Raw genomic sequence first — 14,909 nt, 5'->3', positions numbered from 1 at the left:
ACCAAAAAGGTAAAACATTTGAATTTTGTGCAAGCAAGGCATTGGACAAGTCATATTCTACAGAAACTAGTTGATCTGGGTTTTATTTTTTTCTGCCGCCATTAGCCAGAGACTGCAGTGCCCCTTTTCAAATAGCCTTTCTTTAACCTTGGGATTCATCCTAATCGTTAAGTTATTTTTGTGGAAAATTTATTCAGGAGTTTTGGTTCCATTAATAATGTGCTATTATTTCTTTGCTACTTCCAGGATTGTCCTGAAGGTTCTAAGGATTTTCGTGAAGAACAATGCTCAAAGTTCGACTCCATTCCATTCGGAGGAAAATATTTCACGTGGACCCCATACAATAAAGGTTAGTTAAAATGGTTATTAGTTTCATTTTGTAAAACTAAGATTCTTAAAAGTTTGTCCAGAAATTCATAGATGTTATTTTAAATTTACCAAAAGAGGTAATAAATGTGACTATTTCCAGGTTTCAGTGAGTGCGAGCTCAACTGTATGCCGAAGGGAGGTGATAAATTCTACTACCGTCATTCTCAAGCAGTTGAAGATGGTACAAGGTGTCGAGAAGATTCGCTGGATATTTGCATCCAAGGTATCTGTATGGTGAGTCGTGTTTATTGTTCAACTTTTGATAGTTTTAAATCTATGTTAGTGATTCTCTTGCATGCAAAATAGTTGTTCTTGATGATCTTATACTTCTACTTCCTAATTCAGGTTTTTTTTGGGCTAAAAAGTTACCCTATCTAGGCAAACTGCTTTTAAATTTCTCCATTCTGTTAGGTTTTTTTTTTCGAGCAATCATGAGATTGCTTATTGCTTTCATTTGACTGTTTTTGACGTTCCTATCATTTTTCCCACCGCCCCCCTCCGCAGCATCACCGTCGACCGGGTCCTCACGATGCTGCACCTCTAGCGAAAACCGTCTCCAGGTTTCGTCAATGTCCTACACTTACACGCATACATACACGCACCTACACACAAACACATACACACATACGTACACCTACGCACAAACACATACACACATACACAAACGCATACACTCACATACACATAACTACCCACACACTCATGCCTGCACACAGACACAAACACATATGCCTACACACACATACACATACCCCCACACTCACATACACACAACTACCCACACACTCATGCCTGCACACAGACACAGACACACATGCCTACACACACACACATACCCCCCACACACAAACACACACGCTTACATATACACATACACTCGTGATTGCCAAAAACATAATTTGAATTCAAGATGACAAAATTCAAATTATTTTTTTTTTTTTTTGTTCATTTTTTGAAATATTATCTGAGGAAAGCATGCAATATTTGCAGTGAGTATATTATATAGAAAACCAGTGGCGATGACTTGGGCTTATAAGTCAGTGTGCGAAAGAATTTTGAAAGCTGAATGCTTCTTTATTTTAGGCTATCTTTGGATGACTTAGGAATTGGGAGAGGATTTGGAGAGACTAGCCTGCAAATGTGTTTTGGAATTGTAGTTTTGAAAATGCAGTGTTAGATATAGTTTGTCAATGTATGGGGAACAGGAGGAGGTTCGAGGGTTCTCCACCAAAAATTCTTCAGAGCTGAATTCTTTGGGGGGGGGGGGGGATGCTTTTGGACTGTCTTTAGTGATGTAAATTTAAGGATTGCTCTTTTTGAATTTTTTTTCTTCCGATACTGGTGTCTTAATTTACCAAGTTGAAGCTTAAAAAACATAATTTCAGGCTGTCTTTTGAGACTTAAAGAGGGAAGAAGGGGTATAGAGGTTCCCCCCCCTTAATTTTTTTTTTTTTTGAAGTGATAAAATCCTAAAAACTCAATGTTATATTTATTTTTTGGTGACTTCAGAGGAAGATGCGGGAATAAACTTTGGATTTTTTTCTATATTGGAGTCTTAAAAATGCAATTTTACTCTTTTTTTTTTTTTTTGGAAGATGGGAATTTTTTAAATGAAGAAGTTAAGAAGGTACTCATTTTAGAAAAAATTCTGAAAGTGTAGAGTTTTAATAATGCAAGTTTTGGCCATAGTTAAAGTTAGACAAAGGAGAAAGTGTGTGCACAGGGGGTTTCTCACTATGATTTTTTTAAATTAAAGTCTTAAAATTTCAGTGGGTTGAAATTAGAATCTGAAAAAGGTTTTGGCCATCTTTGATGATGAAAGAAGTGCAGGGGCAATCACTGCCACCAAGGGTGCCCAAATGGAGGGGGGCAAAGGGGGCTTTGAAATTAGAACTTCCTTGCTTTTAGTACTTTTTTCTTTGCAAAAATGTAGAAACATTTCTTTTCCAGCAATTAATGAATAAGTTAGTAAAAATGCCAAACTTTAATAACTCTAATCAGTACTGGGTTTGTATGGGGAAAATATCCTGCTAAACCATGGGGCAAATATCTGAGCCCCCCCCCCCCTTAAAATTTTGTTTGTCTGCGCCCTTGACTGCTACTGCAGAAAAAAACTCTTTGCCCCCTGGAAACTTTTTAAATGATGACTTTTTAATTAAGTAATTAAAAAAATGGAATACATTAATTTTTAAGATAAAGAATTTTTAGAAAATTAATATGTTCCATTCCAAAGATTTAGTCCACTTGATTCTTAGTTTAATTGCTCTTGACTCTTCCGCTGAATATGAGGCATAAGAAATGACAACTAATGCAAATTATTTTATTGCTTTTAAGTGTCATTCATTTATCATCCGGGCAGTCTTTTTGAATATTTAACTCTGAATACAATCTACTGTCTCAATACGAAATCCATAGCCACATTGCTTCCTTTTCCATGTCTTTTTTTCCAATATTTAAAAAAAAAAACTATTCTATCAATTTTTTTTTTAAATTCCAGGCTGTTGGTTGTGACATGATGCTTGGCTCTGATGTAAAAGAAGATAAATGCCAAGAATGTGGAGGAGACGGTAGTCACTGCAAGACGGTGGAGGGCATCTTCGACCAAACCAACCTTCATGTAGGTGAGTTTTAAAAACATGATTGTGATTGCAATCATATTTACTTGAAAAGCTGAATCTTTAAACTGCAGCTTCAAATACATGGCCTTGTTTTGGGATTCGTACATAAGATTTTTCTTCAGATGAAATGCCATTTCCGTTTCAAATTTTTTAAGGTTTCTAATATCTAAACTGGCTTATTATAAGTTTTGCTGGCATGTGGACTAGTCAAATATGTTTTTAACACCTCTAACAATTTTATTTCACGTATTGAAATGTCCAAAATACACAGCACCTCAAAAAAAAAATGATTAACATATTTTCTTTTTTTTAAGTTTGAAATAAAAATTTAGCATCCTGGAAAAGGGAAAAGAAAAAAATGACTTTTTAAAAAATTACTGAAATATTTTATTAATTTTTGAATCCAAAATATTAAACATGCTAAATGTCAAAAGTCAAACATGTACACATCTCCATTCCCTGCCATTTTCTATTTTATCCTTTAAAAGTATTGTCTTTTAATATAGATTTGATCACCATTATGGTCTTTACTGTCTTCGTACATTTTACTCTTCTGAGATATATCCAGGGAGCCAATTAAAGCCGATGATCAACAGCCGATTAATCAATAATTGGCTAATTTTCTTATTGGCGCATCCCTACAACAAAAAAATCGAGTTGTTATACTCTCCATTTTTTTGAAAACAGTGTATAATTTTCTAACATGGTTTCATAGTACATGCACCAACCAAACGTTCAATATAATATTACCTTTTTAAAATGTCAAATTTGATGTTTTCATTTGAAATAGAAATATTATTTGCTTTTAAAATTTCTCATTGAGAAAACACTGGTTGGTATAAAACATTCAATGCTTGTTATGCCTGTATAATTTTATAAGGTGATTAGTTTATTTTAAGTCAATAGATTTAATGTTTTTCATTAGTACACATTAGTGATGTGTTAAATTTGTTGAAAATCCATATATCTTCTATTGAAACCTGATTTTTATTGTAAGTATTTGATAATGGATACAATAAACATGTAAAACAGTTACTATAAAACTTTTGAAAAAAAAAAAAAAAAAAATGTTTCTTAAAGTTTTTTTTACTGACATTTTACATTGTCATGAGTGCACGTGAAGTAACACAATTTTTTTACTGAATTTATTTGTAGTTTGCATCTTATACTAACATTGGTCTGGGTACAACTACAATTTTCTTCTTGGGGATGATTTCTTGTGTCATAATAATATATGTGATAAGTAACATGGCTTCAAACCAAAGGTTGTTGGAGTGTTTTGTCCTTCACCGTGGTTGTGCCCTTGCTTAAGAATTAGTTTTGGGAAATGATTAAAAAGAAACAGACTTATACTCTAAGTATTTCCCACTTGAAGTACTTCACAGAGTACATTGATCTTTGTGAAATATCTTCCTATTAGCTCTAAACTGGAATTTTTTAAATGCAAAAATCAAAATATTTACCTTAAACATAACTAAATTCTAATTCATCATTGTGACTGCAATCAAAGTACTGTGTAAACTATTTACAGTTTGTTTAGTAATTTCATTTTTATTTACTTATTTTTTTTAGGCTATAATGACATAATTTTAATTCCTGCTGGTGCTACTACTATCAAGATAAAGGAATTAGAGCCTACCAATAATTATTTAGGTAGTATTATTTAATATAAGGAATATCTTTTTTTTTTGCCATTCTGTTTGTTAATGATTTAATGTACAATTCCTTTCCAGCAATCAGAAATTCATCTGGATATTACTATTTGAATGGGAACTGGCAAATTGAATTCCCCAGAAAATTGAAATTTGCTGGCACTCATTTTCATTATGAGAAGTTGTCTAAAGGCTATGTTGGACAAGAGTACATTCATGCATCTGGGCCTACAACCGAGCCAATATTTATAGCGGTAAATATTTTGTTCATTCAAAAACTATTCTTGAAAGCTTATTAAACCGATCTCAAAATGAAATCATGTTACTACATGAGTGGATAATATCAAGCTTAAAGATGGAATGTTGTGTGGTTCTTCCGAATGCTCTTTCTTTCTTTTTTCTTTTTTTCTATATATTCCAAACTCCAAGAACAGAAAGCGGCCCTCTCTTCTAAATACAGTATTTTCAAAAACTCATAACTCTGTAAATCTATTAAACTTACTACATTATTTCTTAAATCATTAAAACACTTTCCTACTGTTCTTTCCATTTACAAATTACGATTTGTTTACATTATCAAGTGTTTCTTCAGCTAAGGGTCATTTCATGGTATTTTTGGCATTTATGTAGGGTCCATAACGTGATCTTTTTTTGCCGTAACTTTTTAATTTACTGTTTGATTTGCAAATTATTTTAATTTGAGTTGATGTGTTGGTAGGAAAAGCTCAAAATGAAACAATCTGCTAATAAAACAGTAAATTAAAAAGTTATAGTCACATTGCGGACTACATTAAATGTCTAAATTACCATGAAATGACCCCTAAACTTTGCATACAAAATAAAAGTATGCATGTATGATATGGTATGTTTGTTTTTGAGAAAATTTGATTCTAATAAGGTTTTTTTTATCAGCTTTTGTATCAGCAAAAAAATCTCGGAATCAGCTATGAATATTCCATTCCACACGGCATCAGCAATACTCAACCAGACGGTTATGTTTGGATTTACTCGAACTACGGAACCTGCAGTAGAACTTGTGGAGGAGGTAAACAATTTCTAAATATTTTGGAATTGAAAAAAAAAAAAAAAATCAAAATATCACAATCCAGTTGATCTTAGTTTTAAAATTTAATAATTTTCAACAAAATTCAGTATGCTCTTCTTATTTATAGTACTTGCAGTTCTATAAATAAGAAGGGCATGTATATGGGCAGTGCTATTCAGTATGCCCTTCTTATTTATAGTGCTTGAAATTCACTTTATGAAACACATTTGCAAAGATTTCACGCTTCTTAATGGCATAAGACATTCAAAATAATTGCTATAACAAAATGTAATCTATATTCGATGCATTTTTGAAGCACTATTACAGGTGTGTTATGTACGAAGGTTACAGATTAGAACTAAAAACTCAACAGTGCTTTCAGGTCAACATTGTTTTAGAATACTCTTATTATAAGTTTTTTTATAACTTTTATTCTTTTTATCAAAGGTTCCTGTGGGATTTCCTCTAAATCTCTATAATGAGAATTGCTTACCGTACATTGCTATTTTGTTTTAACTTTACATTTCATATTTTAGGTATTCAAACTAGAAATGTTAATTGTGCAACCACTGAAAATTATGAAGTTGTTGCCGATTACTTGTGTGACGTCATTACGAAACCACCACCTAATCAAACTTGCAATGAAAATCCATGTCCTGCTCAGTAAGTATTAAGGTCAAATCTACTTTCTATTTTAATAACTCTTAATTGGTATTTTATTTTTGGACTTGATAAAGTTTGCTTAAATTGCTTTGAATTTCTGAGACAAGCTGCTCTGAAGGTGATCAATAATATCCCTTCTAGGACTATTTAATTGAAAAAAAAGAAAATAAGTGTGGATGGCATACACTATATTCCACTCAAATAAGTCATGGTTTCAACCAAACGTGTTTTCATCATCATTTTCTTTCCATGTAATCAGGGTTGCCCATATGGGGAAGGAATTATGGTGCAAGTTGGCACCATCAAACTTTTTTTTTTTGGGGGGGGGGGGGTAATTTTTTTTACTTGTTTGTTTAAATTTATTTATTGATTTATTTTTAATTTAAATTATTTTATTTTATTCTGTTTATATTTTATTTCATTTATTATGTAGTTTGTGTGTGTATCATTGGCGTAGTGCATAACTTTTCTAATAAAATAATAATGATAATTAAAAATAAATAATTGAAAAAATATTTTTAAAAAATAAATAAAATAATAAAGAGAGCTACAAAATAAAAAAAAAAGGGAAAGAGGGTTAAGAAAGAGGGGGGAGGGAATTTGCAGCATTGAACTTGAGGGGTGAGGGGCAATCCTGTTGTAATTATGTAATTAAGTTTTAAATATTTAGTATCCCAACTTTTATATTCTGTGGGACCCAAGGGAAACACAAAGACCATGCAACTTCAAGATAAAGAGTTATGCACAATCTGTGTTAATTTAATAATGTTGCATAAAATGCATTTAAATTAAAGTCTGAAAATACCAGTTCAAAAAGTCTGAAGTTCTGTTTAATTCAAGGCACCCAAAAGTTTGACTTTTTTCATCTCTAGTAAGAATACATTTCCTTTCGTTTTTTCATGGAACATTATTACTTTTTGAAAACCCTCATCTATCCTGTTTTTAGAGAGGCAGCAAAAATGTACAGTCATTTTGCCCTCTGAAATTCTCTACATTTTTAGACTAAAAAAAAAAAAAATCTGATGTGAACTTCTTTGTTTTCCCATTATTTCCTTGTGTGCCTATTAAATAATATATGTATTTTTAAAAGCTAAAGCTGATGTCCGGTTAAATCTGAAATTTTAAAGCTGCCACAATAATAAATATTCTTTGGATGCATAAACCAATAAAGTTTGATTGGGGGGAGATAGGAGGATTGCGTTGGCAACACCTATCAATTGGTGTGAAATATTCACTTGACTAGACAAAAAAAGTTTTGACAAAACTAGTCGAAATGGACGCGTGTGATTGATGAAATGGATATTTTGGTTGTCCCTAGAGACGTGCCGAGTACCAAGTACTCGGCCTTTCACTACTCGCCCGAGTTACCGAGTACTAATTATGCTTTAAGAAGATCCACCAACACATACGTGGTGAATTTTGAGCTCATTGGAATAGTAGCAAAGACCTCCAGTCCATATAGTAGTTTTTAAAACAAAATTTCAGCTGAAATTTAACTACGCATTATTTAAAGGATTTTGTTTGTGTCCAAAATTTTACAAAAAAGTTATTTTTAACATTAAAAATAAACAAATAAAAGGTATGATTAATCAAGTTGGAATTATAACAAATCATATCAGAAAATGTTGAGAGATTTGTTTTTTTTTCGTTATATTTTAAAGTACTATAATTTCGATTATGAAAATATTTTGATAGCATTTTTTTTTTCTTTTCTTTCCCCTAAAAATTTCTTTACCCAAAGTCACAACCTTTTTCTTACTTTTCAAATGACTTAATTTTACTTCTCTGTATTGTTATCATTGTGCCAGAAATTTGAATCTGCAAAACCATGGTTATAAAAATTCGCAATTAAAGTTTTTAAGTGATTTGGGGATACATTGGAATATGATTGAAAGGGTTTTTTTTATTATGAGAGTATATTCATCTTAAGAATCACTTGGACTGTTCCTGACCGAAGATAAGTTGTCTTATACTTATATGTGATATAGAAAAAGTAATTGCAGAATTGCACCCAAATACACATCTATAGTTAACTTTTACTCTGATTAGATTTTATGAGAGTTTTTCTTTAAAACTTATGCATAGAATACAGTCTTATTTTGTGAATATAGCAATTGTAAATGATTGCAGTATATTATATGCTTGTACTTTTTTATTAATTGTACAATCTGCCTTAAACAATATTCAATTTTTTTCAACTACTCGTTATTGGCCGAGTATCTGATCAAAATTTGGTCCAGTACCAAGTACTCGGCAAATTGGCCAAGTAGTTACCGAGTTCTTGGTACGTCTCTAGTTGTCCCCCTGTTCGTTCATACATTAATACGTACAGACATCTTAGTATATTTGTAAAAGTAGATTCATGGTCATGCATGATTAAAATGAAAATTTTGGTTTGAAGTATTTTTTTGCTACAATACTTCCTATGCTTGGTACATGAAAGTAAAAGTTATCTAGGTCCTTTTGTTGTCCTAAAAGTGTAAAATTGCCATGGTCAGTGCTAATTCTATATTAGCTACCAGTTTTTTTTGCACTCTTGGCTTTGTTAAGAGGTTTTCCACCTCCAGCTCATTCACTTCCTATGCCAGGCTGAGGAGTGCTAATAGGTATGAAACTGCATTCCTCGGATGGAATGACTGAGCTGGTAGCATAGTATTTTATGTAGTTTAAATTAGTTTTATATTCACTACTTTTTGTACTATTCTTTAGTTGGCAAGTGTCTAACTGGGATGAATGTTCGGTTTCTTGTGGAGGTGGCGTCCAATACCGGCAAGTGCATTGCCAAAGAGATCAAGGGGGATCTCCCATCATGGTTCCAGATTCAGAATGCATAGAGAATAATGGAGAGAGACCTGTGTATGCTAGAGCTTGCAATGATGTCCCTTGTCCTACTTGGAAACCTAGAGAATGGTCTGTGGTAAGTTGGGGTACTTGAATAGTTTTGGCAGTATGACATAACTGCTTACTGAACTTACTTAATATTACTTTAATCAATGCTGTTACAAAAATCACACTCAGTTTGTCAATTTATGTGAATTAATTATTTTTATGTGTTTAGTGTGAGTAGTTACTTTTTAATTTCAGAGACGGAGAACTGTTGCTTTCCTTTAGTTTATTGTCTTCTTATCTAAAAAATATTCCATCGTATTCTGTTTAAACATTTTTTCACTGCCCCCCTTCCCCCAAGAAAAAAGTAATGGCACTTAAGGTTGTATGTTTCTACGTGAAAACATAAACTAGATGGCAAAATTTGGTGATATTTTTTAAAATTCATTTTCAAGCCAGCTTAGTTTAAGGGAATTAAACAATAAGTTAGAGCAGGTGTCCTAAAACCTTTTAGTCTTGGGACCACCTTATGAGCACTGAATTCTTCCATGCACCTGGTATGGAGCAATGTTTAGTATGAATCACAAGAAAAAAACAGTAATAAAAAACCATATAAATAAAGAAACATGAAAAAGGTGTGTGCTGTGAAAGGCTTCGAATGTGACCCTATTGTGAGAAATTTTCAAGACTTTTTCCCTTCAAACTTGATTATCTCCTATATCATTAAATTATGCATTTTAAATAATATAAATCAACATTTGACATATTTTCTTCACAAAACTATGCCTCTAATGATGCTTTAAAGTAAAAAATTTCTAACATATATAAATATATTTTTTCATATTCTGGCTGCATATATGTTAGGTTTACCCTATATTAGAGTGTCCCAAAAAAAAATCAAAAGTCGATTTTTCAAGTCGCACATCCTCTTATATTTTTTCTTTTGAGTCAAAACAATTGTAAAAAAAGTTTAATATAATTTGAACAGCGGCCACCCGTGTTGACTTGCGTCTGAGAGTGTGAACCAGCACTGTGTACTAGGCCTAATCAAATTTTTTTTTCTTGGAAGTTCAAAATTTTATGTTGATAAAACATAGCCCCTATAGCTTTACTTGTACCGCAAAAATATTTATCTAAATCAAAAAATATTTAGATGTCCAGCAAGAGGCCCAAAACTTGTAATTTTCTTTAAAAAAAATTGATTTGTTTCTATATATTTTTTAAACAAATGTTAGGTAAATTTTTAGAAACTATCAAGCTGAAAAAATATAAACAGTAAAGTCGATAATTAGCTTAAAATAGAAATTTTTGCTCTCTTGCAATATTTAAGTCCCTCACATTTTACTTAAAATATGGGTTTTTCTCAATTTTAAGCTAAATTTTTCATTTTAAATATTTATTTTTTTATCATTCATTTGCAAATGTTGATTTGAAAATGTGTTCGCTGATCATTTTTAAACTTGAAATAATATTTAAATTTATATGTAATTATTTGAAAAATGAATAGAAAAAATCATTTTTTGAAAAAAATTATAAATTTTAGACCTTCTGCTGGACATTTAAATATTTTCGAATTTGGATAAATATTTTTGTGGTATATGTGAGGCTATGGGGCAATGTTTTATCAACATGAAATTTCCAACTTCCAAAAAAAAAATTTTTTTTTGATTCGGCCTGCAATGAGTAAAGCAAACTCAATAATCTTTTATAATTTAACGAGTACTGTTTTTACCTTTACATATGCCTTTTTCTGATTTATTTTATTCTTGATAGTGTGATCACATATGTGGGGAGGGAACCCAACAAAGAGAGGTGGATTGTGTTATGGCTGTGAGTGATCAAGAAAAAGTCATTGGCAAGCAGTTTTGTGGAGGTGATGAACCAGCTTCGACTCAGTCTTGTTTCTTGAGACCCTGCGAGGGAACAGAATGGATAGTTTCAGAATGGAGCAGTGTAAGTAAATTTTTTTGAATATTTTCAGTATTTTCATCTTTAGAGTACCCAAATTTTAGACTTTGAGGGAACAAAATTGAAAGACTTCTTGTAATGTCTTGATTGTACTAAATTGCATCATAAAAAAAAAAAAAAAAAATAATAGTAATAATAATAAAAAAATAAAGTTTTATTTTGAATTTGTATCAACTCATGGGGGAGTGGTGTATTAAGGACAGGTTGTTTTCTCTGTAATGATACTGTCCCTGCAGAGAAACAACTTCTACGGATTTCATTTATTTTAAAAGGAAAAAGCACGCCTGTTTATGGCAAAGCTATATATAGTGCATTTATAGCTATAACACACTTGATTTATTCCTCTTCACATTTTGCTGTGTATTTCTTAACATTTTGAGCAAAATTTCGACTGTAGCAAAATTTTTACTTTGCTCCTTCGATTCCGCTATAAACTGTAAATGAAATACTGAATTTTAAATGTTGTTAACGCCTTTGCTTGCTATTGAAAAGCTATGCTTGGGTTCTTTTTTTCCCCCAAGCAATCGTAAGCCCCTTTTGATGGTGAATGCTTTGTAAACTTTTGCAGAAAAAGCCATAGGGCTTGCTTCCAATGTTTCCGTGTTCTGATTGACACAATAGTGCAATTAGCCAATTTTCCATTAGCTGTAATCTTTATGTAGATGAATTGTTTGTTTTCCACCAACTACTTATCAATGCAATCTTCAAATATCATAGGGGGAAGTGGATTTTGCAATAGTCAATTTAGAGACAAGTAGCAGACCATTGATATTGTTCCTGAAGTGCACTTTGCTAAAATGTTATGTACTGCTCATTAATTAACGTACTGCCTCATTATTTGGGACTAGTAGCACCTGCACGGCTTTGCTTGTAGTAGAAAATTAAAAGGTCTTTTGGTTCGCCTGGTATATTTACAAATAATGTATGATGAATTTCTCGCTAATTGGCTTGCCCATGTTATGGCTCCACATTATGATAACTTGATAATTTTCTCATCCATCTTATGATAATTTTGCTCGGGAAAATGTTCTTAAAATTGGAATAGAAAAAGAACAAAATTGAATTTCTGAAAAATCGCTTTGAGGTGCACACACCTATGCTATAAACTAATTCTGTGCCAAATTTCATGAAAATCGGCCGAACAGTCTAGGCGCTATGTGCGTCACAGAGATCCTGACAGACAGAGAGAGATTCAGACAGAGAGACTTTCAGCTTTATTATTAGTAAAGAAGGGAGCAAAGCCCTTGAAGTGCATTGGCAAGGGCGGTGTACCGCAATCCACAGCAAACAGGTTTCATGAGTCGCCATAGGCGGCGAGTTTGAGGTTGCTGCCTAGGGAGCTAACCTAGCCTAGTCACTTTAGAAGTGATGCGGTTTTTTGTGTGTTTAAATATTGTTATAGTAAAAGTTTCCCCACAACATACTATGGAAATAAAACAACATCAGAAATATAAAAATTACCGAAATTAACTTACGCTTAATAAAAATCTGGTATGTTATCATGATATTTCAGTACCTCAAATTAAAAAGTGTCTGAAATATACTGCCATGTGCTGGTAAACAGCAGTATCTGCAGAAATAAGTTGTCGAGATATTTGAAGAAACGCATTTTGAATTCAATACTATCAATAGGGAAACGTTGGAATTAGACGTCTTTTCCGTGCCTTTTTTCCAGCAGAAACCAAACAAGCGAGCTTGTACAATAAAGATAACGTACAATGGATGACAAAAATGCAAAAAAATTAAAAATGAAAAATTAGCAGTTACTTCCCTTTACTTGCACACAGCAGTATAAATGTCTGCTATCTCTATGCCCCGATTCTTAACTGTTGTGTTATCTTATAGTGTGATTCTGTTTGCGGATTAAGCATGGAAACACGGGAAGCTTATTGTGCAAGTGAGGATGGCAACTTACATGAAGAAGAAATGTGTTCTGGAAAGAATAAACCCTCTTTAGAAAGACCTTGCTCCAAACACACACACTGTGGAGCAATGTGGCATGCTTCTCAGTGGAGTGAAGTTAGTTCCTTTTTTATTTACTTTTCACTTAATCATTTTTATTGACCTTAGCTTTCATAATTTAAGTTAATTTATGTATTTGCTTGCTGGTAAAACAGCTTTTAAATGAAGATTTAACTGTAAGAATGAAATGGATTTTTACAAAACAAAATCTTTATCAAAATACATTAGTTAACAATGTGTTAAAAAAAAAAAAGCACACAAAGAAAACTTTTGAACAAATTGATCAAAATAATTTCAATAAACTTATCAAGATAACACATGATTAATTGATTAGCTAACTGCTAGATTATTTTTACAGACCTTAAATTTGATAATTTAAGTTAATTTATGTATTTGCTTACTGTAAAACTGTTTTTAAATGAAGATTTAATTGTATAGCTTGCCTCTAAAAAATATATAAAATCAAATGAAATGGATTTCTCCAAAACAAATTAGTGATGTTCCAGATATCCATATCCGTATCCGTGGATATCCGAGGGAAAATAAAGATCTGTATCCGTATCCGTTACTTTTTTGACGGATCTTAAACGGATCATTTCTAGTCTAAAAAGTTTTAAATATTTGAATAAAATACTCTTAAATTCCGTTTAAATTAGGTTTTATTCCCTATGTAAATTATAAGGTATCATTTCAGAAGCCAATTTGCAGCCCCCCCCCCCCCCCCCCGCCATTGCAAAAAGGAAGCAAAAATGAGTTCTAAAAGTGTGTATCAGTGTGTCATTTTGTGGCACTGTAGCACTTAAACAGATGAACTGATTTTGATAGTTCATTTTTCGTTCAAAAGGTGACTTAATCGAAAGTGTTCTTAACTTGGCCTCGTTTTTGTAGAACTTTAATTACCGGAGATAAAAACCGATTTAACGTTTTTCATAATTATGATAGTAAAAATTTACCCATACGTTAAAAATGTTAGCTCTAATTGAAAGAACGAAGTTTTCTGAGTTTGATATTTATTTGAAACTTTCAATTTATATACAGTAGGAGCTATAATCTTGTTAAGTAAATTTTAAATGTAATTCTAAGCCTTTATACGCGTGATTAGTAGCGATTTCATAGTCGGAAGATAAGGAGAAAAAGCTCAATGATTTAAATTTTTACCTGCTTTCATATCATATTTGTTAACAAATGTGTGTTCTGACCCGCAAAATTCATCTTAATATGAGGACGGCTCTCTGGGACATGTTTTGTTTTTTTAGTTTTAATTTAATATTAGTTTTTGTTATTGATTTGGGGTTTCTGTTGTTCTTCCTTTTTTTTTTTTGGCATCCTTTAAAAAAAGTTAGACTAAATTCTCTATTTACTGTTTGTAAAGGTGTTCCCGGCTCTGTATTTCATCGGTCGGAGAAGTTGGGTGGAATGGGTCAGCGCTGCATTTATGCTGAAATAAAATGGGAAAAATTATTTCTTGCCTGTCCAGTTGCAGCTTTACACTCTTGCTCCTGTATCATACATCTACCGAGTAAGCTAGAAATAATTTTTCACATTCCATCTAAGCATTAATGCAGCGCTGACCCGTTCCTTCCAACTCTCCCTCAATTTTAACGGAGATTTCTTTTAAGAGTAAATCATAGTCTTGATTATATTTTTGCCGCAGTTGACATTTTTTGAAGAAACTGCCATTATTCTGACGGGAATACCTTCCATAACAAATTTTACTCTTGGATAGTTGAATTAGGTTAAAAAAATTTTGAGATCCAAATCCGTATCCGCGGATCTTGACACTAATGATCCGGATTCGTATCCGTA

General features: G+C 32.2%; 1 protein-coding gene across 1 annotated transcript in view; it reads left to right on the top strand.

Moving 5' to 3' along the window:
- Nucleotides 1–236: 236 nt before the first annotated feature.
- Nucleotides 237–14,909, top strand: part of LOC129225157 (papilin-like) — a 54,306-nt gene continuing 39,633 nt past the window's right edge. Inside the window, exons 1-10 of the mRNA XM_054859718.1 lie at nucleotides 237–349; nucleotides 470–603; nucleotides 2,867–2,990; nucleotides 4,560–4,640; nucleotides 4,721–4,893; nucleotides 5,552–5,684; nucleotides 6,221–6,347; nucleotides 9,057–9,264; nucleotides 10,947–11,126; nucleotides 12,987–13,160. Of these exons, the coding sequence (XP_054715693.1) occupies nucleotides 496–603; nucleotides 2,867–2,990; nucleotides 4,560–4,640; nucleotides 4,721–4,893; nucleotides 5,552–5,684; nucleotides 6,221–6,347; nucleotides 9,057–9,264; nucleotides 10,947–11,126; nucleotides 12,987–13,160 (1,308 nt within the window). The 5' untranslated portion in view covers nucleotides 237–349; nucleotides 470–495. The remainder of the gene's footprint in view (nucleotides 350–469; nucleotides 604–2,866; nucleotides 2,991–4,559; nucleotides 4,641–4,720; nucleotides 4,894–5,551; nucleotides 5,685–6,220; nucleotides 6,348–9,056; nucleotides 9,265–10,946; nucleotides 11,127–12,986; nucleotides 13,161–14,909) is intronic.

This window comes from Uloborus diversus, chromosome 6, assembly GCF_026930045.1.
Source record: "Uloborus diversus isolate 005 chromosome 6, Udiv.v.3.1, whole genome shotgun sequence".
NCBI lineage: Eukaryota > Metazoa > Arthropoda > Arachnida > Araneae > Uloboridae > Uloborus > Uloborus diversus.
The sequence above is the reverse complement of the archived record's forward strand: the minus strand, read 5'-3'. Positions and strand labels throughout refer to the sequence as shown.